Genomic DNA, 27795 nt, shown 5'->3' on the forward strand with positions numbered 1-27795 from the left:
ATGGCTTGACTGACATACTGGATTCAATAAGAGTTGATTGTCATAGATGGTTAAATGTGGATTGACTGACATACTGGATTCAATATGAGTTTATTGATATACCTGTTTCAATCTGGCTTGACTGACATAATGAATTCAATACGAGTTGAATGTCACACATGGTTCAATGTGGATTAACTAACATACTGGATTAAATACGAGTTTATTGTCATACATGGTTCAATCTGGCTTGACTGACTGACAAACTGAATTCAATAAGAGTTGATTGCCATAGATGGTTAAATGTGGATTGACTGACATACTGGATTCAATAAAAGTTTAATGATATACATGTTTCAATCTGGCTTGACTGACATAATGAATTCAATACGAGTTGAATGTCACACATGGTTCAGTGTGGATTGACTGACATACTGGATTCAATACGAGTGTATTGTCATACATGGTTCAATCTGGATTGACTGACTGACATACTGAAATCAATAAGAGTTGATTGCCATACATGGTTTAATCTGGCTTGACTAACTTACTTGGGGCTCACACTGGTCTCCAAAAAATAATGGTCAACATTTGAACCTTGACTGACATGTGTTCAAGCAAAGTAAATATTTGTCTCTTTCTTTTTTATTTATCTACAGTAACATCATTTTTAGCTCACCTGAGCACAAAGGTGAGCTTTTGTGATCGCCCTGTGTTCGTCGTCCGTCCGTCGTCAACATTTTGACTGTTAACACTCTAGAGGTCACACTTTTGTGCCAATCTTAATGAAACTTGGTCAGAATGTTACCCTCAATAAAATCTTGGACGAGTTCGATATTGGGTCATCTGAGGTCAAAAACTAGGTCACCAGGTCAGATCAAAGGAAAAGCTTGTTAACATTCTAGAGGTCACAATTTTGGCCCAATCTTAATGAAACTTGGTCAGAATGTTACCCTCAATAAAATCTTTAATGAATTTGATATTGGGTCATCTGGGGTCAAAAACTAGGTCACCAGGTCAAATCAAAGGAAAAGCTTGTTAACATTCTAGAGGTCACATTTTTGGCCCAATCTTAATGAAACTTGGTCAGAATGTTACCCTCAATAAAATCTTGGACGAGTTTGATATTGGGTCATCTGGGGTCAAAAACTAGGTCACCAGGTCAAATCAAAGGAAAAGCTTGTTAACACTCTAGAGGTCACATTTTGGCCCAATCTTAATGAAACTTAGTCAGAATGTTACCCATAATAAAATCTTGGATGAGTTTGATATTGGGTCATCTAGGGTCAAAAACTAGGTCACCAAGTCAAATCAAAGGAAAAGCATTTATGAATGTATCTTCATGAAACTTGGTCAGAATGTTAATCTTGATGATCTCAATGTCCAGTTTGAATCTGGGTCATGTAGGATTAAAAACTAGGTCACCGGGTCAAACCAAAGGAAAAGCTAGTTTACACTGTAGAGGCCACATTTATGACCATATCTTAATGAAACTTGGTCAAAATGTTAATCTTGAAGATCTGTAGGTTAAGTTCAAATCTGGGTCAGATGGAGTCAAAAAAAAAAGGTCACTAGATCAAATCAAAGGAAAAGCTTGTTAACATTCTAGAGGCCACATTTATGATTGTATCTTCATGAAACTTAGTTAAAATGTTAAACTTGATGATCTTTAGGTCTAGTTCAAATCTGGGTCATGTCGGATCAAAAACTAGGTCACTGGGTCAAATCAAAGGAAAAGCTAGTTAACACATTAGAGGCAACATTTATGACCATATCTTAATGAAACTTGGTCAGAATGTTAATCTTGATGATCTATAGGTCAAGTTCAAATCTGGGTCAGGTGGGGTTAAAAACTAGGTCACTAGGTCAAATCAAAGGAAAAGCTTGTTAACATTCTAGAGGTCACATTTTTGGCTCATTCTTAATGAAACTTGGTCAGAATGTTACCCTCAATAAAATCTTGGACGAGTTTGATATTGGGTCATCTGGGGTCAAAAACTAGGTCACCAGGTCAAATCAAAGGAAAAGCTTGTTAACACTCTAGAGGTCACATTTTGGCCCAATCTTAATGAAACTTAGTCAGAATGTTACCCATAATAAAATCTTGGACGAGTTTGATATTGGGTCATCTGGGGTCAAAAACTAGGTCACCAGGTCAAATCAAAGGAAAAGCATTTATGAATGTATCTTCATGAAACTTGGTCAGAATGTTAATCTTGATGATCTCAATGTCCAGTTTGAATCTGGGTCATGTAGGATTAAAAACTAGGTCACCGGGTCAAACCAAAGGAAAAGCTAGTTTACACTGTAGAGGCCACATTTATGACCATATCTTAATGAAACTTGGTCAAAATGTTAATCTTGAAGATCTATAGGTCAAGTTCAAATCTGGGTCAGATGGAGACAAAAACAAGGTCACTAGATCAAATCAAAGGAAAAGCTTTTTAACATTCTAGAGGCCACATTTATGACTGTATCTTCATGAAACTTAGTCAAAATGTTAAACTTGATGATCTTTAGGTCAAGTTCGAATCTGGGTCATGTCGGATCAAAAACTAGGTCACCGGGGCAAATCAAAGGAAAAGCTAGTTAACACTTTAGAGGCCATATTTATGACTGTATCTTCATGAAACTTAGTCAAAATGTTAAACTTTATGATCTTTAGGTCAAGTTTGAATCTGGATCATGTCGGGTCAAAAACTAGGTCACGGGGTCAAATCAAAGGAAAAGCTAGTTAACACTTTAGAGGCAACATTTATGACCATATCTTAATGAAACTTGGTCAGAATGTTAATCTTGATGATCTTTAGGTCAATAGGTCAGGTGAGCGATACAGGGCCTTCATGGCCCTCTTGTTATTCAAAACAAATGGCAATCATCTTTATTATTTAATGCTTTTATTATTGAGAATATGGAATAAAGAACTGAATTATTTTTTTCAAAAAAAAAAAAAAAAAAAATTATTTATTTTGGTTTTATGGCGCACCAACACAGTATAGGTTATATCGCGCCAAACAGGACTACAAATTTAGGTTTCACATCTCATTTACATCGAATTAAAAAAAATACATAGTAACTTTCAACAAAGATGTTTAGTCCATTTAAAAATGCCAGAAAAATGTTTGAGTCCACTGACATATTAAAATCTTTCAAATTTTCCTGTTTTCGTCCTTCAAGGTTAACATCTTCCTCTGCTAATCTGTAAAGAAAACGGTTAGAACCCATTTCAAAAGTTATTTCTTTATGTATTTATAATAAATATACATGTACATGATTTTAGGTTTTCACATAACATTATGTTTTACTTGTATAATTTGCAATTTTTATCACAAATCTAATATTAAAACAAGGAGCTGCGTTCAATAAACGCTTGATGCCCCCTGTGGCATCCTTGTCGATACAAAGCAACCTAAGTCCAAAACGAGGTCAAGGTCATGGTAAAACTGAGGTCAGTGATGTTTGAAGATGAAGAATGTTCACAGGTTATATCTATATTAGTATCAATTCATTCTTGTAAGCGGTATTGATGCTAGACGAAACGTCTCATTTGGTTAACCTCGTACGGATGGACGAACAAACGGACAGGACAATCACTATATGCCTCCCACATCAGCAGATGCCGGGGGCGTAATAAAAGTATGAAACAATGTTTTAAACAGTCTGTATGAATATATACATGTACTGCATATGATTCTGTTGAGTCAGATCTATAGCTAATTTGACCACCTTCAGAAACAATTGATGGACCTGACATGATCAAATACAAGTTACCTATCCAAACTAATTAGCAAGGTTTAAACATTTCTAGGACTCACGCATTGGTTCCTTTTCACAGATATATAAATTAAGCAAGCTACATTTGTCAGTGAACCAAAAATGGTAGTTGACGCCAGTGTAGAGTTCGACGGTGGTAACACAGTCGAGATTAGGAAACGAGCCGGAGAAAGAATATGCCGGATTGACGAAAGACAGTGGGTCCCCTGATTTATGCCAAACAAATTCACCCTCAATCTTCCTATCGTTTAGTCCAATCCAAAAAAGGTCATCTTCAAAATTCAATCAGATAATAATCTTAAAATCTACAAAAATATAATCATAATGCTTATCATTATTGCAGTAATTATGAGAAAGCAGATATTTTACTTTTAAATCAAATTTAGATATCACTGCACTGGATTGTTTTCATACTTTTCTATTACTACACTATGTTATTGTTTGTGCTCACTTTGCTTTTAATGAAAGGTCTACATCTACAATTTATATCATCAAGAAAACGTCATAATGGATGAAGGTGTTCACTGGAGTTTCACAACTCCAACAGGTTACACTTATGGTAGAGAGTCATAATAACCTTACCTCGAGCACTTTATGCTCAGGTGGGCTAAAACCAAGGATTATTAAGCAAGGTAAACACAAAGTCATTTGTCAGAACCAATTTGATTTCTGTCAGTATTCAAAACCTAGACTTTTTATATTTTATATACATCTGCAGATCAAAGAAGGCTCAGTAAATGAGATACATTCTGCATGTCCCAAATGAACAGTAAAAAAAATAATTTATCTCCCCCTACATACACATACAACCCTCCCTGAGTCATTTTTAGCCAACCTGAGCACGAAGTGCTCAAAGGTGAGCATTTGTGATTACTCTGTGTCCGTCGTCATCCCTCGGTCGTCAACAAATTTGACTGTTAACACTCTAAAGGTCACAATTTTGGCCCAATCTTCATGAAACTTGGTCAGAATGTTACCCTTAGTAAAATCTTGGATGGGTTCGATATTTGGTCATCTGGGGTCAAAAACTAGGTCATATTGTCAAATCAAAGGAAAAGCTTGTTAACACTTTAGAGGTCACAATTTTGGCCCAAACTTAATGAAACTTGGTCAGAATGTTACCCTCAATAAAATCTTGGACGAGTTTGATATTCGGTCATCTGGGGCCACAAAACTAGGTCACCAGGTCAAATCTAATGAAAAGCTTGTTAACACTCTAGAGGTCACAATTTTGGCCCAATCTTAATGAAACTTGGTCAGAATGTTACCCTCAATAAATTTTTGATGGTTTGATACTGGGTCATCTGGGGTCATAAATTAGGTCACATGGTCAAATCAAAAGAAAAGCTTGTTAACACTCTAGAGGTCACAATTTTGGCCCAATCTTAATGAAACTTGGTCAGAATGTTACCCTCAATAAAATCTTGGACGGGTTTGATACTGGGTCATCTGGGATCATAAATTAGGTCACATGGTCAAATCAAAGGAAAAGCTTGTTAACGCTCTAGAGGTCATAATTTTGGCCCAATCTTAATGAAACTTGGTTAGAATGTGACCCTCAATAAAATCTTGGACAAGTTCAATATTGGGTCATCTGGGTCAAAAACTAGGTCACCTGGTCAAATCAAAGGAAAAGCTTGTTAATACTCTAGAGGTCACAATTTTGGCCCAGTCTTAATGAAACTTGGTCAGAATGTTACCCTCAATAAAATCTTGGAGGACTTCAATATTGGGTCATCTGGGGTCAAAAACTAGGTCACCAGGTCAAATCAAAGAAAAAGCTTGTTAACACTGTAGAGGCCACATTTATGACTGTATTTTCATGAATCTTGGTCAGAATGTTAATCTTGAAGGTCTCAAGGTCCAGTTTGAATCTGGGTCATCTGGGATCAAAAACTAGGTCACCAGGTCAAATCAAAGGAAAAGCTGTAAAGTCCACACTTATGACCATATCTTTATGAAAAGTGGTCAGAATGTTGATCTTGATGATCTATAGGTCAAGTTCAAATCTGGGTCCGGTGGGTCAAAAACTAGGTCACTAGGTCAAATCAAAGGAAAAGCTTGTTAACATTCTAGAGGTCACATTTATGACTGTATCTTACTGAAACTTAGTCAGAATGTTAATCTTGATGATCTTTAGGTCAAGTTCGATGTGTCATGTGGGGTCAAAAACTAGGTCACTGGGTCAAATCAAAGGAAAATCTAGTAACACTCAGAGACCACATTTATGACCATATCTTAATGAAACTTGGTCAGAATGTTAATCTTGATGATCTTTCGGTCAATAGGTAAGGTGAGCGATACAGGGCCTTCATGGCTCTCTTGTTTTTCATTTGGGTCCACGTAGTGACAGGGTGAGCTTATGTGATCACCTTCGTCTGTTTTCTGTCATCCTACCGTCCATCTTCTGTTCGTCCGTTCGTCGATCCACAAATTCCTTGTGAACATGATATAGTCCACATTTTGCCTATGACCCTCAAACTTGGTATGGATATTGGCCCTGACTAATAGACCCATTGGTCAAAAGGGACTGTTGCAAGAAAATATTTATCCTAATGATGTTTAATGTGTATGCCTGTGTGATCTATGTCAAAACTTATCTTATCATTAAGAGCAATGGTGAGGTGAGCAATAAAGGGCCATCATGGCCCTCTTGTTAACACATTCCCAACCAAATAACAGCTGTAGCAAGTACTATTTAAAACAGCAATTAGTCTGTCTTACTTACACAAATCAGTTATTGTAACCAAAAAATCTAGTTCTTGTTGACTCTGGATCTCTGCAAGATATGCACCACTTTCATTGCAGGCAGCCTGTCAATATTAAAGTTATAAATTTGATAACTTTTGAAAATGATATATTATTAATTTCATGATTTTATGTAATTTGTTTTTTGTTGTTTTTTTTTTCATTGTAATTTTCTTATTTAGTATTCAGATAAATTTTCATTTTACTGAAACTCTGAATACCATTCACATGGCCTGTAAACACCGACTCTCTCTCTCTCTTCAAGTGAGATGAAAAAAAGAACAAATCATACTTCCGAGGTGGTGCTAATGATAGCAGGAACTGCACAAAAAAGTGGTGTTGATTCTGTAACAAATTTAAACAAACAATGTAGTTCCATTAGAAATAACCACTTTTTTAGTATACAGGTTGATTTGCAGAGTGAAAGTAGTTCTTGATGTGAGGACTTGATGGGAGGCAGGACCAGCTCAAACCAAAACTGGTTATGTTTCTATATACTTAGCATTAATTTACACAAATTAAAGATTTAAAAGTTACCATTCCCATCTTTTTGAAAAGAATGTCTTTACTGTATAACATTTATAAGTGATTTACTGACAGGTTTCATGCATATATGTGCGGAGAAGCCAGCACTGTAGGAGATGCGCTCAGAACCAGAGACAGAGCCAATAGCCTTTTGATATTTGGGTGTTTATGTATAATGCTTTTAAGTTATCAACAAGTTATCCGTTTTCCTTAAAACTTTATTGAGACATATTAATGATTCTTTTCTCTTTTAAAACATGTCAAATGGTGCTGAAACATAATGTCATTAGTTGTAAATGATATTTAATGTAAGGCGAATTTCCCACTCTACAACAATTTTCATGGTCAATGAATTTTGGAATTATACCAAGTAGTGAAATATATGATATACAAGTTTTATATATAAAAAAAAATATTCTGTTCCTTTCAATTTTAATTTTGTTGTGAGTTTAGGCACACTTAGTTTTACTGAAAATCGTAAATAAAGAAGCCTATAGTTTGTATAAAGAAATATGAAAAAGATGACAATGTATTATGGCTAAAAGTTAGTATTCCACATGTTCTAAAGATAACAGTCAAATTGAAAATGCCATGTTTTGGAGATATATATATCCACTGACAAGATCTTATGGATATAGTTTTAACACTGTCAGTGTCCATTTGTCTGTCATTCAATATCCATACATGTGTGTGCAAAAGTCAAATTGAGTTTAATATGTAGTAGTTATTGTTGGTCCAGCCTTTGTTAGAAATGATTATTTTACTGATATCTCTCTCATTGTTATTAAAATCATCAATGATTGTTTTGCTGATACCAGTGTCATACTATAGATATTTACGCTCATAACATATATAGCTGTTAGTATTAAGTGAAGAATGTGTTCAGCTTATGTAAACAGAATCAATGCTTTAACACAACAGGTATTTCCCATGAATTAATACAAACTAGATGCCCAAGGGCAACATGTCAAGCCCACCAGCTGTCAAAAGGACTGGGAGTTGCACACAAAACTCTGTCTCACTGAGACAAACATTTGTGCCAAATAAAACAATTGTGCCAGTTTTTTTTATAATCCCACATTCAATGACGAAGTTATTGTCCGGACGAGGTCAATTATAGCCATATTTGACCTTTAAACTCAAAGTGTGTCCTTGACCTTTAAGATATTGACACTGGTGTTGCATGCGACACGCTGTCTCATGGTGGTGAACAACTGTGCCAAGTTATTTTAAAATCCAACAATCAATGACAAACTTATGGTCCGGACAAAGAAATCTGGATGGACGCACATACACCGAACAGCCATTTGGACAACTATGTCTTCGCTCCCTTACGGGCTCGACAAAAACTGCAACCTTTGTCAAAGCTCTTCAATTTCCTAGGTGTCTTTTTGCAGGGAATACCAATTCATTTAACAATTGAACGCTTAGTCTAATGTTAACTAGAGCTATCACTAAAGGTGATGAATGTACCCCCCGCATGCACTGACACAATTGCAATTTGACGCACACAAGATTGCATAATTATGTGGACTGTATGTATATAGACTGTATGTATACAGTATAGTAACAAAAAACACAGTCCTATAACTATGCAGAATATTTATCTAAAAGAACGTAACATGCCCCATGCACAACTAGGGTTGGTACTGATCACTTGTGTGAAGTTTCATTAAATTGTGTGCAAGGGTTCGGAAGATTAGGCGCACACAAGATTGCATATGCAGACTGTATGTACATAGTATGTTAACAAGAAACAAAGTCCCATAACTCTGCAATTTTTGTTGTTGAAAGAACCTAACATACCCCATGCACAACTACTGTTGTTGCTGATAACTTGTGTGAAGTTTGATTAAATTGTGTCAAGGGGATGAGGAGAGATGGTGCGCACAAGATTGTGTCTATGTATATAGTATAGTAACAAAAAACAAAGTCCCGTAACTCTGCAAATTTTTTTTCTGAAAGAACCTAATATGTCCCATGCACAACTACTGTTGTTACTGATCACTTGTGTGAAGTTTCATTAAATTGTGTCAAGGGGATGAGGAGAGATGGTGCGCACAAGACTGTGTCTACGGACAGACGGACAGACAGACAACCTGAAACCAGTATACCCCCCCCCCCCCCACTTACAACTTTTTTGTAGTGGGGTACAATGAGTTATTAAAGGAAAGCATCTATGAGTAATACAATCGAAAACCAAGATTTCAATATGATTTTTGTATACATAGTCATGTCTATAGAATCGCAGACAAACAGGCAAGGTCAAAAACAGAACCATGTCCTTTCCATTTGAATGGGGAATAAATATCTCGGACACATGACATTTTCAATTTGATTATTATGAATATAATAACTTTTAGCCATATTATAGTAAGTGTTTATAAAAACTAGGATATTTACAAAATAATAAAATAGAATTTTGTGCATTTAACTTGTTACGCAGATTGTGAAATAGTTAAGTATATATGTGAAAAATGATAACATACAACAGCAGATAGCCAATCTAAGTTCATGTCACCAAGATAATAACAGCTACCATTGAAAAAGAACCATCCTTCTTGACATGCTGCTTCTGTAAATAAAGAAAGACAAGAGGGTCATGATGACCCTGAATCGCTCACCTGAGTAATATGAGCCACATGTTTCAAACGGAAAACTGATGCTAAAATATTAGAAAGTAGGTCAGTAGGTCACATTCATGGACACTGAAAGACAGTTTTAAGATTTGTGTGCAAAACTGTCCATCTCATCCAAATTTCAAGGCTGTATCTTAAAAAACAAGAAAGTAGGTCAGTAGGTCAAGGTCACAGTCAAGTGATCCCTAATCACTTGGGTCATCAGGTAATTATAATTAAACAGTCTAGGAAATATGACCTGATAATTTTTTAAATATAATTTTCCTATATAACTCATAATCATAACAAGTGACCCCCAGGGCACGGCCTCTTTTCACCCTAGGGGCATAATTTGAACAAACTTGTTAGATCCACCAGGCAATGTTACATACCAAATATCAAATGCCTAGGTCTTGAACTTTCAGGCAAGAAGATCTTTAATTTTTTTCCTATATAAGTCTATGTTAAACTTAATACCCCCAGGGCAGGGCCTCTTTTCACCCTAGGGACAAAATTTGAACAATTTTGGTAGAGAAACACTAGGAAAAGCAACATACTTAATATCAAAAGCTAAGGCCTTGCAGTTTCAGGCAAGAAGATTTTTAAAGTTTTTTTTCCTATATAAGCCTATGTAAAACATGAGACCCTCCCACCCCCGGGGCAGGGCCTCTTTTCACCCCAAGGGCATAATTTGAACAATTATATTAGAGGACCACAAAGCAATGCTACATACAAAATATCAAAGGCCTAGGTCATGTGGTTTTAGACAAGAAGATTTTTAAAGTTTTTTACTATTTAAGTCTATGTAAAGCTTGTGACCCCCGGGGCGCGGTCTCTTTTCACCCCAGGGGCATAATTTGAACAATCTTGATAGAGGACCATAAGATGATGTCACATGCCAAATATCAAGGCTCTATGCCTTGCGGTTTTGGACAAGAAGATTTTTGAAGTTTTTCCTTTCGGTTGCCATGGCAACCAGAGTTCTGCACGGAATTAAATTCTTTGAACAATTTTGAAAGGGGACCACCCAAGGATCATTCCAGTGAAGTTGGTGTAATTCTGCCCAGTAGTTTTCAAGAAGAAGATTTTTTTAGAAAATGTTGACGGACGCACGACTGACATATGGATATGCATGACTATAAACATGGTTCAGCTGCTTCTGTAAATATAGATATGCATTACTATAAACCTGGTTCAGCTGCTTCTGTAAATATAGATATGCATGACTATAAACCTGGTTCAGCTGCTTCTGTAAATATAGGTATGCATGACTATAAACCTGGTTCAGCTGCTTCTGTAAAAATAGATATGCTTGACTATAAACCTGGTTCAGCTGCCTCTGTAAATATGAAGATATATCCCTGTAAACATGGTTCAGCTGCTTCTGTAAATATGAAATATGTTATAAATGGATTCTTCTGGAATAGTGAATGATGAATTTTTATAAATTCCCAAGTATTTCTGTATTTCGTTATTACCTTGAATTTACACTTGTAAACAGCAAATTGTTTGAGGAAAGAAAGAAATCATCATGTTAGATGTAAATTTCAAGCGAATCTGTTTACTGTTTATGAAGACATTAGACGCAATTGTTACAATAATACCAAGTATCTAGACCTCTCCAGAAATAAAATGTTACGGAAAAGTAGAAATACCTTCACAGTTTCTGCCTCTGAAACCATCAGTACAACTGCATGTGTAATTGTCTGCACCCTCTACACATGTACCATTATTCCTACAAGGGTCTGTACTACACCTGTCTAATTCCATATTACAGAAATATGTTATTACATCATTCTTTCGGAAGAGCGATTTTTGGATTTTTATAAATTCCTAACTATTTTTATAGTTTGGCATTTCCTTGAATACATGCAGCATATTTAAATGAGGGAAAAAACAAAATATCATGTTGGATGTAAATTTTAAGCCAATCTGTTCACTTTACAAAGACATTAGACATAGCTCTTACAATCAAATCAAGTATCAAGATCCAGTCAGCAGATTGTAACATAAAAGTATAAATACTTTCAAAAGTTATTTCTACATATTTATTTTAATGCTTTCATAAAAATATTTAACAATGCTAAGAGCAGCAATGTAAAAATGGAGTTAACACTATGGGTATAGAACTACCTAACGAAGGAACTCCTACATCAAAGTTGCAGTTTCAGAGAAGATTTTGCAAGTGAATATCATATACAAATACTGAGAAATTTACATTTACTGCTACTTAAAAATTTACCGAAAGTGACTATCTTCTTTAATGGCAATAAATTTGGATGAATCATTATAATATGATAAAACTTGGTAAAGTGTCACCAAAGGAACAAAGAGGCATTTTGTGAAATAAGATTAAAATAAATTTCTAGAGGTCTCCACTATAAATATGTAGGGAAAATTGATCATGTTCTCTGTTATCTATTTTGAAATGAAAAGGAGCAATATGAAGAAAAGTCTTGATAGAATATCAGCAGAGGAACATTTGAGACGACAAAACTTCTTTTCAGACTAAATCTTCACTTACAAATTTTATCCACTTCCCTTCAGGTCACAAAGCAAGAGAACCGATAGTTTGAGTCTGATGTACCTTTATCTGAGTTTGAATCTGATAAACCTTTACCTTGGTTTGAGTCTGATGAACCATTAACTTGGTTTGAGTCTGATGAACCTTTACCTGAGTTTGAGTCTGATGAACCTTTACCTGAGTTTGAGTCTGATGAAACATTACCTTGGTTTGAGTCTGATTTATCCGAGGTAGAGTCTGATTAACCTTTACCTGGATTTGAGTCTGATGAACTTTTACCTGGGTTTGAGTCTTATGAACCTTTACCTTGGTTTGAGTTTGATGAACCTTTACCATGGTTTGAGTCTAATAAACTTTTACCTGGGTTTGAGTCTGATGAACCTTTACCCGAGTTAGAGTCTGATGAACCTTTACCTGGGTTTGAGTCTGTTGAACATTAACCTGGGTTTGAGTCTGATGAACCTTTACCGGAGTTTGAGTCTGATGAACTTTTACCCGAGTTAGAGTCTGATGAACCTTTACCTGGGTTTGAGTCTGATGAACCTTTACCTGGGTTTATGTGCGATGAAACTTTACCTGAATTTGGGTCTGATGAACTTTTACCTGGGTTTAAGTCAGATGAATCTTTACAAGAGTCCGAGTCTGATGAATCTTTACCAGAGTCCAAGTCTGATGAATCTTTACCAGAGTCCGAGTCTGATGAACCTTTGCCCGAGTTTGAGTCTAATGAATCATCGTCCACGTCCGAGTCGCTTGATTCACTTCGTGGCTCAGGCTGACCCTGCACATGTCTGTGAAACATTTGCACATAAAAAGTTGTTTGAGCAAACTGTCATTTTCTACATACATTTAGTTTAACATAAAATTAAAATTTAATTCAGATTATTCCATGCAAAAATATTTTGGGAAACAGCAAGACTGACAGACCAATGGATGAACATAAAATAACAAGAAAACATCCACTAACATCTGAACCCTTATCATGCTGGACATGATTGATTCTGCCTTTACGACCAGTGTAGATCATGATCAACCTGCACATCCATGCAGTCTGACCATGATTTGCACTGTTCGCCATTAAGTCAGTAGTCTAGCAGGGTAAGGGTTAAGATGCAAATAGTAAATGATAACTGAAACAAGGTCATTTCACATAACAAAAAAAGTCTTAATAAATGAAATATTTGCCTCATTAAAATTAATATATTTTCCTCACTTTAACATGTGTCTGGAACAGGAAATAATTATTTCTTTAAATTTTCTTAAATTTGATACACTTCTTTGTTTGAAATAAGGAGCTAGAGTGAACAAACGTTAGAAGTCTGGCAACAAGGCTTGTAACAAGCAACAAAATCACATTCATCAAGGAGAATGCACATGTTGGTACTTACCTGGAAATTCTTCTTCCTTGTGGACACTGAAGTATAGCATAATATAAAAGTTTTTAGCACATTTGAATCATGTAATAGATCAATGCATAATTTAAAATAATGTGTCTTAATTAGTCAGTGGTGAAAGGCTGTTCTTCTTTACAGAAATACAGAAAATATTTCTGAGGTTTTGATATATTCTTAGAATTTAATATGTCATTTATTTGCGTTCAAAAGACCATATGACAATGTAAGTACTTCATTCACTAAGCATATTGTAGAAATATACCTCTGTGTTTGAAGCACATCCAGGAATGGGCTTGGCATCTGCAGCAGTCTCAGGACCTGTGAAACAGGTTGTAGCAAATGCTAAGCATATAACCTGAAATATATATAAAAATATAAGAAGCAAATAGAACAAGCAAATTCAGTTAATTGATATTACCCACAATGTAGGATAATTGTTTAACCCTTACAAAAGCATTTTCTGCTAACAAAAAACATTGCATGCAGCTTAATTTTGGACATGAAAGCTACCGATTATACCGAGTTTAGTTGCAATTTTTCATTGTTAACTAAATTATCGATTGAACAAAATTTCCTATATTTAGTAAGCATGACTTTGACACACGCTACCTAAACTACAATCAAAACATTATTCCCTTTAAAAGCTTCCTATTTACCCAGTTTGGTTTGCTTACCTCATTTCTAACTGAAGTTATTATAAGGCAACGGCAATCGGTAACACCAATGGATGCTCCCCAAAGCAAATATATGAAATGTGTGTGTGGGGGGGGGGGGGGGGGGATTCAAACAAGAGTCATGATGACCCTGGATCGCTCACCTGAGTAATATGAGCTACATGTTTCAAATGTCAAACTGATGATAAAATATTAAGAAAGTCAGTAGGTCACATTCATGGTCAATGAAATTCAGTTTTACAATTTGTGTTCAAAACTATGTATGTCATCAAAATTTCAAGGCTGTATCTTAAAAAACAAGAAAGTAGGTCAGTAGGTCAAGGTAACAGTCAAGTAACATCATATTACTTGGGGTCATCAGGTAACTATAATTAAACAGTCTTGGAAATAGGATCAGATGATTTTTTAAAAGTATTTTTCCTATATAACTCACATAATAACAAAGTGACCCCAGGGCAGGGCCTGTTTTAACCACACGGGCATAATTTGAACAATTTTGGTAGAGGACTACTAGACAATGCATCATACCAAATATCAAAAGCCTAGGTCGTATGGTTTCAGACAAGAAGATTTTTAAAGCGTTTTCCTATAAAAGTCTATATAAAACTTGGGACCCCTAGGGTAGGGCCTCTTTTCACCCAAGGGGTACAATTTGAACAATTTTGGTTGAGGACCATAAGACAATGCTACAAACCAAATATCAAAGGTCTAAGTGTTGTGGTTTCACACAAGAAGACTTTTTTCCTATATGTCTATGTAAAACTTGGGACCCCCGGAGCGGGGCCAAATTTGATCCTAGGGGGATAATTTGAACAATCTTGGTAGAGGACCATTAGATGATGCTACATACCAAATATCAAAGCCGTAGGCAATGTTGTTTTGTACAAGAAGATTTTCAAAGTTTTCCCAATATAAGTCTATATAAACGATGTGACACCAGGGCAGGCCATATTTGACCCTAGTGGGATAACTTGAACAATTCTGGTAGAGGACCACTAGATGATGCTACACACCAGATATCAAAGCCCTAGGCCCTGTGGTTTTGGACAAGAAGATTTTTAAAGTTTTTCCTTTCGGTTGCCATGGCAACCAGAGTTCTGCATGGAATTCAATTCTTTGAACAGTTTTGAAAGGGGGAAACCCAAGGATCATTCCTGTGAAGTTTGGTGTAATTCTACCCAGTGGTTTTCAACAAGAAGACTTTTTTAGAAATTGTTGACGCACATCAAGCGGTCTCAATAGCTCACCTTGTCACTTCGTGACAGGTGAGCTAAAAAAGGGTCATATAGTTATGGTTCTTATATATTTATTGCACTTCCTCTCAAATACCTTAATAAATGTAAGTATGAAGTTAAATCTTTATTTGGTTTCCAAGTTATTCTCCAGACAATCTTTTATACATAACTTGATAAGGGAGATAATAAAAATTAGGTGATCAAGAGTTATTGTTTACATGTACTGCACTCCCCCACAATGTATTCTATATGAAACAGTTAAGGAGAGAATTGCTCAGGACAAACTTTTTAACACAAAGTTTTGTTATAAGGTGGTCATTATATTGTTTGAAAACAACAGGAATGAGCACTTAAAAACAAAGACTTGTGTGGTTATGGAGTGAATACAATGGACTTCTTTTGTCTTAGACCACACCCAAGGTATTAGTGAAGAAAATGCCTAATGTGAAGAGCGTCCATTAACAAATCTATATAAACTATACATGAAAAGTAGCAAGAAGAAAACATATGAAAGCATAATGTCAGTTGTATGAAGGCAGATCCCTCCTAGAGACTAAAGAAACTTGTACAAAAGAGATACCAAATGTATTATTTCAGGACTTTTCCTGTCATTTATTAACAGCTGTTTGCCTATATACTTTTCTATCATTTGAAAAATGAATCTGTACTAGTCATGCAGAGCTGTCTGTCTCCAAATAATGTTGGGATTGGGGAGGCAGATATTCTAAACATTAGTTTATATACATTTTTTTATTTGACCAGTTTCTAATGACTACATGTTTATTGAATGCAAATTCAGGTAGCATTAAGAAAAGTGCTGCGATCATCATCATATAACTCTGTAAGACTTGAATTTTGATAAATCAATGTTCAATTAATGATAACTGTTCATTAATCAAATTATATTTTATATTATATATAAAACACAACTTACAGCAAAATGTAATATCAGTTTCATGGTTGATTACAAAGTGAACAATCTGTCTGGCTTTAGGATATCTGTTAAAAGATGTATTGCTGAAAATAGAAAGCAATATACTGTTAAAAGCATTTTTCTTCATAAAGGTATATTGGAGGGAATCATGAACCGAAGGATTTTTGACATAAAGGTATTTCTTCCTGTATAATTCATGTATATATGAAAGTTTCACAATTTTGCTAACTGCTAACAGCCAAGTCATAGTTAAGGATAATTGCTGAAAAACTGCTACAGAACACAATTATAGTATATTGGCATTCTTAATTCATAAATGTAGTAATACAAGTAACAACTGAAAAGTGTTTAATACACATATGGAGAATACACAAACAAACATGGAAATTCCATAAAACTTTGCATCAAGTCAAAAGGTTCTGTTTAAAAATAGGGTCATTATTACTTGTTACAAGTGTTTCCATGTATTTTCAGGAAAATCCAGGATTGGACAAGTATCGTTCATTCAATTTGACAATTCAAACAACTGTTAGACAGAATAAAGAGAAAAACAAAAGGGTCATAATGACCCTGAATCGCTCACCTGAGTCATATGAGCTACATGTTTCAAATGTCAAACTGATGATTTTTAGAAATTTTTTGGGAAGATTTTCCGATGTACAATCAAGTAACCCCTGGGGCGGGGCCAATTTTACCCCGGGAGGGTCATGATTTGAAGAAAGTATCTACTCACATATCTAAGATCTAGGCCTTCTGGTTTATTCATAGCAAATTTATGAAGATTTCTCTATGTACAATCAAGTCACCCTTGGGGCGAGGTCAATTTGACCCTGGGGGGGGGGGGGGGGGGCAAGATTTGAACAAATTTTGTAGAGGTCCACTAGGCAATGCTACATGTCAAATACCTAAGCTCTAGGCCTTCTGGTTTATTTTTAGAAAATTTTGAAGATTTTTCTATGTACAATCAAGTAACCCCATGGGGCGGGGTCAATTTGACCCCGGGGGTGATGATTTGAACAAATTTTGTAGAAGTCTACTAGCAATGCTACTTGTCAAATATCTAAGATCTAGGCCTTCCGGTTTATTTTTAGAAATTTTTTTAAGATTTTCCTATGTAAAATCAAGTGACCCCTGGATGGGGTCAATTTGACCCCGGGGGTGATGATTTGAACAAATGTTGTAGAGGTCCACTAGGCAATGCTACTTGTCATATATCTAAGATCTAGGCCTTCCGGTTTATTTTTAGAAATTTTTTTAAGATTTTCCTATGTAAAATCAAGTGACCCCTGGATGGGGTCAATTTGACCCCGGGGGTCATGATTTGAACAAATGTTGTAGAGGTCCACTAGGCAATGCTACATGTCAAATATCTAAGCTCTAGGCCTTCTGGTTTATTTTTAGAAAATTTTTGAAGATTTTCCTATGTAAAATCAAGTAACCCCTAGGGCGGGGTCAATTTTGACCCCGGGGTCATGATTTGAATAACTTTAGTAGAGGTCCATTAGGCAATGCTACATGTCAAATATCTAAGCTCTAGGGCTTCTACTTTTTGAGAAGAAGATTTTTTAAGATTTTCCTATGTACAATCAAGTGACCCCTTGGGCGGGGTCAATTTTGACCCCAGGGGTTATGATTTGAACAAATTTTGTAAAGGTCCACTAGGCAATGCTACATGTGAAATATCTAAGCTCTAGGTTCTGGTTTATTTTTAGAAAAATTTTGAAGATTTTCCTATGTAAAATCAAGAGATCCCTGGGGCGGGGTCAATTTTGACCCCGGGGTCATGATTTGAACAAACTTGGTAGAGGTCTATTAGGCAATGCTTCACACTAAATATCTAAGCTCTAGGGCTTCTGGTTTTTTGAGAAGAAGATTTTTGAAGATTTTCTTATGTAAAATCAAGTGACCCCTGGGGCGGGGTCAGTTTTGACCCTAGGGGTCATGGTTTGAACAAATTTTGTAGAGGTCTACTAGGCAATGCTACATGTGAAATATCTAAGCTCTAGGCCTTCTGATTTATTTTTAGAAAATTTTTGAAGATTTTCCTATGTAAAATCAAGTGACCCCTGAGGCGGTGTCAATTTTGACCCCGGGGTCATGATTTGAACAAATTTGGTAGAGGTCCACTAGGCAATGCTTCACACCAAATATCTAAGCTCTAGGGCTTCTGGTTTTTGAGTAGAAGATTTTTGAAGTTTTTCCTTTTGGTTGCCATGGCAACCAGAGTTCTGCATGGAATTCAATTCTTTGAATAATTTTGAAAGGGGGCCACCCAAGGATCATTACTGTGAAGTTTGGTGTAATTCTGCCCAGTGGTTTTCAAGAAGAAGATTTTTTTACAAATTGTTGACAGACGACGGATGACGTACAACGGACGACGCACGACGGACATCAAGCGGTCACAATAGCTCACCTTGTCATTTTGTGACAGGTGAGCTAAAAATCATTGAGGAAAGCATACACACTTTATTTTGCTGTTGGATTTAACGACACACCAGCAAAAGCCCCTCAATGCATTACCGTATTTCATCACTGGCCGGCTACTGACGAGAACCAACAACCTTCCATAAGCCAGCTGGATGGCTTTTCAACATGAGGAAGTCATCCAGCTGTCTTATGTGGTTAATTAAAGCCCTTCTGTCTTCATTAGCACAGTTTGGTGCTAATGCCTTTCACAGTATGGTTCCAGTAAACAGGGTTTATTGTTTATTGCAATAATCCAGTCTACCTTAAAACTGTACCAGTAAATGAGAAGAGGGAACAGTGTACGTGTATCTATCTTATCATCTAACTTTTACTTATTATTCTAGTTCTATCTGGTTTAAATTAACAACTTTAATCTCTTAAACAAGATCATGACCCTGGATCGCTCACCAGAATAATATGAGCTTCATGTTTGAAATGTCAAACTGATGATTTTTAGAAAATTTTCGGAAAATTTTCCGATGTACAGTTAAGTAACCCCTGGGGCGGGGCCAATTTTACCCCGGGGGTCATGATTTGAACAAAGTTTGTAGAAGTATAATAGGCAATGTTACATGTCGAATATCTAAGATCTAAGCCTTCTGGTTTATTTTAAACAAATTTATGAAGATTTCCCTATGTACAATCAAGTAACCCCTGGGGCGGGGTCAATTTGACCCTGGGGGGTCAAGTTTGAACAAATTTTGTAGAGGTCCACTAGGCAATGCTACACGTCAAATATCTAAGTTCTAGGCCTTCTGGTTTATTTTTAGAAAATTTTGAAGATTTTTCTATGTACAATCAAGTAACCCCATGGGGCGGGGCCAATTTGATCTCGAGGGTCATGATTTGAATAAATGTTATAGAGGTCCACTAGGCAATGCTACATGTGAAATATCTAAGCTCTAGGCCTTCTGGTTTATTTTTTAAAAAAATTTTGAATATTTTCATATGTAATATCAAGTAACCCCTAGGGCGGGGTCAATTTTGACCCCGGGGTCATGATTTGAACAACTTCAGTAGAAATCCACTAGGCAATGCTACAAGTCAAATATCTAAGCTCTAGGGCTTCTGCTTTTTGAGAGGAAGATTTTTTAAGATTTTCCTATGTAAAATCAAGTGACCCCTGGGGCGGGGTCAATTTTGACACCGGGGGTCATGATTTGAACAAATTTTGTAGAGGTCCACTAGGCAATGCTACATGTGAAATATCTAAGCTCTAGGCCGATTGGTTTATTTTTAGAATTTTTTTGAAGACTTTCATTATGTAAAATCAAGTGACCCCTGGGGCGGGGTCAATTTTGACCCCGGGGTCATGATTTGAACAACTCTAGTAGAGGTCCACTAGGCAATGCTACCTGTCAAAAATCTAAGGTCTAGGGCTTCTGGTTTTCAAGAAGATTTTTTAAGATTTTTCTATGTAAAATCAAGTGACCCCTAGGGCCGGGTCAATTTTGACCCCAGGGTCATGATTTGAAAAAACTTGGTAGAGGTCTACTAGGCAATGCTTCACACCAAATATCTAAGCTCTAGGGCTTCTGGTTTTTGAGAAGGAGATTTTTAAAGTTTTTCCTTTCGGTTGCCATGGCAACCAGAGTTCTGCATGGAATTCAATTCTTTGAACAATTTTTGTAGAGCTTCACCCAAGGAACATTCCTGTGATGTTTGGATGAAATTTGCCTAGCTATTTATGAGGAGATGTCGTTTGAAGTAAAAGTTTACAGATAACGGATGACGGACAACGGACGGTGAGTGATCCTAATAGCTCACCCTGAGCCTTTGGCTCTGGTGAGCTAAAAAGGATGCTTTTTTAAGTCTTGACATTATTCAGAGTGACTTTTAATAAAAATCTGGTTATGTTTGTTTGAGTTGTGCACAAATTCAAAATGGATTTTTAAGAAAAAATGTGAGATCCACACATCTAATTTTTTTTTTACTGCTGTCTGAATATTTAAAAAACATTTGTCTTGGCTAGAAAACCTCACATGCATTAAAAGCATGAAAAAGGTACACTCTATGCAACCGATGATGTTTTGTTGGTTTGTTTTAGGTTTAACGTCGTTTTTCAACAGTATTTCAGTCATGTAACGGCAGACAGTGAACCTAACCAGTGTTCCTTGATTCTGTACCATTACAAACATGTTCTCCGCAATTAATGCCAACTTCCCCAATTGAATCAGAGGTGGAGGACGAATGATTTCCGACACAATGTCTTTTATAAAATTGTCACAAAGAACACACGCCCCACCCAGGGATCGAACTCACGACCCCTCGATCCATAGACCAACGCTGTCCCTACTAAGCAAAGCGGACGGCCAGAACTATAATTAAGAAATATTTTAAAGCAAAAGTATGTTTTAACACTTATGCACGATGGGCAGTTATACTTCTGGCGTAATAATTTCACAAGGGCGCAAACCAAAGTATAGTAAGGCCATAGGTCTTGATGGTATTTCAATTTTACCTAGCATGCAATAGGAACATGCCAATTTCAATAGAATGTAAAGTGATACATACTGAAACGCGGTAGGGTAAAAGTAAGCACGTTGCTGTCGAGAAAATGCACTAGGAAAGGAAACAAGAGAGCCAAAATGGCCCTATATCGCTCACCTGTTATCATTGCACTTAAGGACAAGAAGGTCAAAAAATCATAATCAAGATCAATCAAAAGAATTCTGAGAAAATATAGTTGAAATTTTCTTAAAGTTACTTCAAATAAAATTATTTTCAAATCAGGCCAGTAGTTTCATGCCCGAAGGATTACATCGAGCAAAATTTTGACTGATGAAGCCCAAAGGACAGGAACAACAAAGGGAACAAATTAAAAATAAATCTAAGTCCTCAGAAAAAATATCTAAGTCCAAAGGACAGGAACAACAAAGGACGAAATTTAACCAAAAAGAAATAAAAAATTCTTACAAGGTACAGATATGTCAAAAAACACCTAAAAATTGGAGGTACCATCCATGTTGTACCACAGAAAAGTGGTCTCGGTTTTTCCCTACGGCTAATAATAATAAAGTAATTTAATAAGCTATTTATAGTAACATAAAAGGGAAGTAACTGAAAACAAGAGCTGTCTGATGACAGCGCGCTCGACTATTCGAAGAATTGATTTGAAGAATGGGGTCAAAATATTTCCACGGATATTCAGACAAAAGAAATAAATAGATTAGACAAACACTGTTCCTGTATTACTTTGATTTCGATAAGTCTTGCACTAAATGGCAATATATGAGCCAAATTCAAAGTCCAAAAAGGGCCATAATTCAGTCAAAATAGTCATGTACTCTTGCCTACAGATGGAAATCATAATGATAAACAAGTGTTCAAAGTTTAAAAGCCATATGTCAAATAGTTTTGAAAAAACATGGACTTGTATGAAAACAGAACCAATTTCCAAGTCCAAAAAGGGCCATAATTCAGCCAAAATAGATGACAGAGTTATGTTCTCTTTCCTACTGATAGCGACTATTATACTTAACAAGTGATAAAAGTTTCAAAGCCATATGTCAAACACTTTACAAAAATATGAACTGGTACGAAAAACTTAACCAAGATTGCTAAGTCAAAAGGGGCCATAATTCAGCCAAAATCCTTGATGGAGTTATGTACTCTTGCCTATAACTGGACATGGTGATGGTAAACAAGTGCTGAAAGTTTCAAAGCTTTATCTCAAAAGACTTTGTCAAAATATGAACCGGTACAAAATATTAACCCAGATTTCTAAGTCAAAAAGGGCCATAATTCAGCCAAAATCCTTGATGGAGTTATGTGCTCTTGCCTATAACTGGACATGGTGATGGTAAACAAGTGTTGAAAGTTTCAAAGCTTTATCTCAAAAGACTTTGTCTAAATATGAACTGGTACGAAAAACTTAACCAAGACTTCTAAGTCGAAAGGGGCCATAATTCAACCAAAATCCCTGATGGAGTTATGTACCCTTGCCTATAACTGGCCATGGTGATGGTAAATAAGGTGTTGAAAGTTTCAAAGCTTTATCTTAAAAGACTTTGTCAAAATATGAACTGGTACGAAAAACTTAACCATGATTTCTAAGTCAAAAGGGGCCATAATTCAGCCAAAATCCTTGATGGAGTTATGTGCTCTTGCCTATAACTGGCCATGATGATGGTAAACAAGTGTTGAAAGTTTCAAAGCTTTATCTCAAAAGACTTTGTCAAAATGTGGACTGGTACGAAAAACTTAACCAAGGTGTGACGCCGACGCCGACGCCGACACCGACGCCAACGGCGACATCGACGCCGACGCCGTGGTGAGTAGGATAGCTCTACTTATTCTTCGAATAGTCGAGCTAAAAATTATTGTAGGTCAACAAAAGAAGGATCTGCCAAATAAAACCAAGAGCACTGCAACTGATGCAAATGCAGAGCAATATACACACAAAACAAAGTCATATTACCTTTGACCCCTAAGTGTGACCTTGACCTTGAAGTGAGCCATCCAAATGCGCCATGCACATTGTTTCGATGAGGTGAACATTTGTGTCAGGTTTCTTTGAAATCCTTCAAGGGGTTCAACAGTTATAGAGCAGAAGGGAAATTGCTAACCAACAGACATACAGACTGACAGACACCGAGGCGATAACATAATATGTCCCTTCGGGTGTATAAAAAGGAATCAAGATCTTATGGTGATACAAGTTGTGTGCAAGTTTGGTTAAAATCAAATATTAAATGAAGCTGGTATTATGCCGAAAAGGTCAAAATAGCTAATTTTGGCCCTTTCAGGGGCCGTAACTCTGGAACCCATAATGGGATCTGGCCAGTTCAAGAAAGGAACCAAGACCTTATGGTGACACAAGTTTTGTGCAAATCTGATTAAATTCAAATCATAAATGAAGCTGCTATTGTGCAGACAAGAGGTCAAAATAGCTAATTCTGGCCCTATCAGGGGCCATAACTCTGGAACCCATAATGGAATCTAACCATTTCAAGAGAGGAACCAACATCTTGGTTCGATACAAGTTGTGTGCAAGTTTGGTTAAAATCAAATCATAAATGAAGCTGCTATTGTGCAGACAAGGTCAAAAAAGCTCATTTTGGCCCTTTCAGGGGCCATAACTCTGGAACCCGTTAAGGGATCTGGTCAGTTCAAGAAAGGAACCGAGATCTTATGGTGACACAAGTTTTGTGCAAGTCTGATTAAAATCAAATCATAAATGAAGCTGCTATGGTGCAGACAAGGTCAAAAAAGCTAATTTTGCCCTTTCAGGGGCCGTAACTCTGGAACACATAATGGGATCTGGTCAGTTCAAGAAAGGAACGGAGATCTTATGGTGACACAGGTTTTCTACAAGTTTAATTAAATTCAAATCATAAGTGACGCTGCTATTGTGCAGATAAAGTCAAAATAGCTAATTTTGGCCTTTTCAGGGGCCATAACTCTGGAACCCATACGGAATCTGGCCAGTTGAAAAAAGGAACCAAGACATGACACAAGTTGTGTGCAAGTTTGGTTAAATTCAAATCATAAATGAAGCTGCTATTGTGCAGACAAGGTCAAAATAGCTAATTCTGGCCCTTTCAGGGGCCATAACTCTGGAACCCATGAAGGAATCTGGCCAGTTCAAGAAAGGAACCAAGATCTCACAGTGATACAAGTTGTGTGCAAGTTTGGTAAAAATCAAATCATAAATGAAGCTGCTATTGTGCAGACAAGGTCAAAATAGCTAATTTTGACCCTTCAGGGGCCATAACTCTGGAACCCATAATTGGATCTGGCCGGTTCAAGAAAGGAACCAAGATCTTATGGTGATAAAAATTGTGTGCAAGTTTGGTTTAAAAAAAATCAAAAATGAAACCACTATCGTGCAGACAAGAAATTGTTGACGCACAAAAATAGCAAATTCTGGCCCTTTAAGGGGCAATAACTCTAGAACCCATGATGGGATCCGGCCAGTTTTCGAAAGGAACTGAGATATCATGTCAATACAAGTTTTATACAAGTTTGATCAAAATTGTTTACAAAATGTGGTCTCTATCTTGTTCACAAGAAATTGTGGACGGACGGACGACGGACGAAGGGTGATCACAAAAGCTCACTCTGTCACTAAGTGACAGGTGAGCTAAAAAGGTTAGTACTATTTATATTTGGACTACTTGTGACTAGACCTGCGAAGGCTTACATTCTATTTGGTAGTGATCAGCCTATAAGAAAAAATTTATGTTTGATTTTTCCATGAATTTGCATTCATTCTCAAAGTACACCTATTTTACAATGATTCTGGTTAGTTTTGATGCAAAATATTGAGAAAATATAGAGAAATGACAAATCATTACAGGTCACCCCCATCCCCAAAAATACGTGAAATTTAGCCCTGTGCAAGCAATATTTCAATTTATTTTACCTCATTCTCGGAATTTTCATTTAAGATCCATTTAATCATTATGATGTTTGTCATTTTCATTCAGAAACATGCTAATTTCAATAATATTTAGACAACTGTAGTGCTAAAATGCGAGAAAAGACCTTTACTAGGTCCTAAAACGGACCAAAAAAGAGCCACCTGGTCGAAAATTCGATCTAAATTCCAAAAACACAAGAAATTTAAGAGTTTTCAGCCATATGTTACCATTTTACATCATAAAGAATAGATTAATGGCATTTCCATTCATTTTCAAGGAGTTTCAGAAAATACCATGTACTGCCTCTTATAGGCTGAACACCACTAAATCCAGCTGTTCTTTATTTCATATAAAATCCGCTTACTTCATAACCGTTTTTCGACATTTTCTAGCATATCAGATTTTCAGAGATTTACATTCCCATGAACTAGATCGCTACTTTAGAAAAACAAAAAGAAAAGGGGGTGTTAACTTTTATGTAAGAAAACTAAATTTCAATAAATACAACCCGCTGAATTTACTACTTTTCGCTTCTTTCAATTTCTCTTTTCAAGACATTAAATTCTTACGCCGCCATTTTTACCTAGCATGCAATAGGAACATGCCGATTTCAATAGAATGTAAAGTGATACATACTGAATTGCGGTAGGGTAAAAGTAAGCACGTTGCTGTCGAGAAAGATTAGTATTATTTATATTTGGACTACTTGTGACTACAAACCTGCGGAGGCTTACATTCTGTTTGGTAGTGATCAGCCTAAAATTAATTATGTACATTCCAAAAGCATTCTGTACAGGAAGAAATAAAAAATATTTGGTACTTTTTAACACATTTTTGATGTCATTTATTAATAACACTTTTAAATTAATAGGTATATTGTAACAAGCCCAAGTCTGATAAAAATGAAAATTAAGGAATTTAGAGAGAGAGAGTAGCTTTTTTAAAGGAATTTCCTTTGATTTTTTATTTCTTTTTATCATTTTATTTATTGTATTTTTTGTTTGAACTCTTTTTAAAAAAGACAGAAGGAAATTTTAGGAATTTAAGGGCATGCTCTATGCATTAAAATATGCCAAAGAATGCCCACGCAGCGTTATGTCAAATTTAATTTTTTTAGGGGCATGCCCCTATGCCTACACACTGTTTTTTGCAAAACTGATATTTCATTTTTCATGGTGCCATTTTAATCAGGCATGCAAACCTATTTCATGTTAGGTAATTATATTTTATTATATTAAACAGATTGTTACTGACTAACAGGTATTTTGTCTCCAATTTTATAATTATTTATCTTTTGCCACTGAAATTATTTTCAAGTATTAGATGTTATTTTGAATGCTACAAAAGTTTAATCTTTATTGAAAATTATTTTGACAACTTTCATATTAAAGTATATAAACAAGCAGGTTTGATAAAAAGATAATATTTTCCTGAACCTTAACAGTGTTTATTTCCTGCAAAACAAAGAATAAAATTACTTTAGCCATTTATATGGAACGTTGAAAGAAAGAAAACAAGAAATGAAAACTTACCTTTAAAAAGATATTGAAGACAGATATAATTTCTGTTGCTAGGAGACAATCCTAAAATATTTTAAGACACACCGTTTATCCTAAGTAAAATATAAATTTAAAGAAATTTATTAGAAATATATTCTTGAATTAACCAAAGCTAATACGAATTCTGCGTCCGGCTGCAATGGTGGCAAGTAGTGAAATGCTCCTTTGCATGTTCTTAATATTTGTTCAAATACAGACTTTCCCGATAAAATTTGCATTAAACCTAGACAATTTGCATTAAACGTAGACAATAACATAGCAAACAACAACACATGAGGATGTCTCATGGTCACAAACACTGTTATTGGACAAGGACAGACAACAACGCAGAATCTTTACAATCACTATAGATTTTATATGAAGTGAGTGAGTTGGGTTTTACAGCAAATCGACACAAAAAAGTCATATATCGCCTATCTAAAAAATTATGGAAAGGAAAATATGTTTATTTTCGTACAAACAACATTGGTGTTATTATACTGAGGACCCTTTCTCCTTTTCTCGAGATTGTATGTGCAATTTCACATTATTCACAGAAAAAAACATGAGCAAAATTAGACATTAAAATTTCAATAAGAACATGAAATTATAGATAACAGTAAAAACCAAAACTGAGTCTGTGCTACAATACAATTTTCACTTGATTTAACAATGTTTTAAATAAGAACCTAGAACTGTATAATTTATTGGAAGGCAAATTACAATTGGAAATGGGCAGGTATTTTTGGCTGTTATATTTAGATGTGGAAAAGATCTGTAACCTGACATTTATTTTGGTTTTCTGGGACTCTTGGAAAATAGTCACCACCTAGTTTTGTTTGTTTGTTTTGGGTTTAACATCGTTTTTCAACAGTATTTCAACTTACTTTTGTAGCAAGCTACTGTTATAATACAGACATAAGCATTAAATGCTATCATACACATCTAGGTTATATTACAGTAATTCGGTCAAAAATGTGCTTCTGTGGTGTAGTCGAAAGAAGTCCTTAATAAATAGATG

The 27795-nt window shown here is 35.8% G+C and overlaps 1 protein-coding gene across 1 annotated transcript; it reads right to left on the reverse strand.

The window, feature by feature from the left end:
• Positions 1–2822: 2822 nt before the first annotated feature.
• Positions 2823–26962, reverse strand: LOC123529436 (brevican core protein-like). Its single transcript, XM_045309766.2, has 10 exons — positions 26769–26962; positions 16406–16488; positions 13825–13917; positions 13557–13582; positions 12772–12959; positions 11300–11404; positions 9516–9601; positions 6482–6566; positions 3795–4025; positions 2823–3178 (listed from the first exon to the last, which is right to left on the reverse strand). The coding sequence occupies exons 2-10, from the start codon at positions 16427–16429 to the stop codon at positions 3174–3176; spliced, it is 843 nt and encodes a 280-aa protein (XP_045165701.1). The 5' UTR covers positions 16430–16488; positions 26769–26962; the 3' UTR covers positions 2823–3173.
• Between the last annotated feature and the right edge of the window lie 833 nt (positions 26963–27795).

The sequence above is a fragment of the Mercenaria mercenaria genome, chromosome 13 (genome assembly GCF_021730395.1).
Source record: "Mercenaria mercenaria strain notata chromosome 13, MADL_Memer_1, whole genome shotgun sequence".
NCBI lineage: Eukaryota > Metazoa > Mollusca > Bivalvia > Venerida > Veneridae > Mercenaria > Mercenaria mercenaria.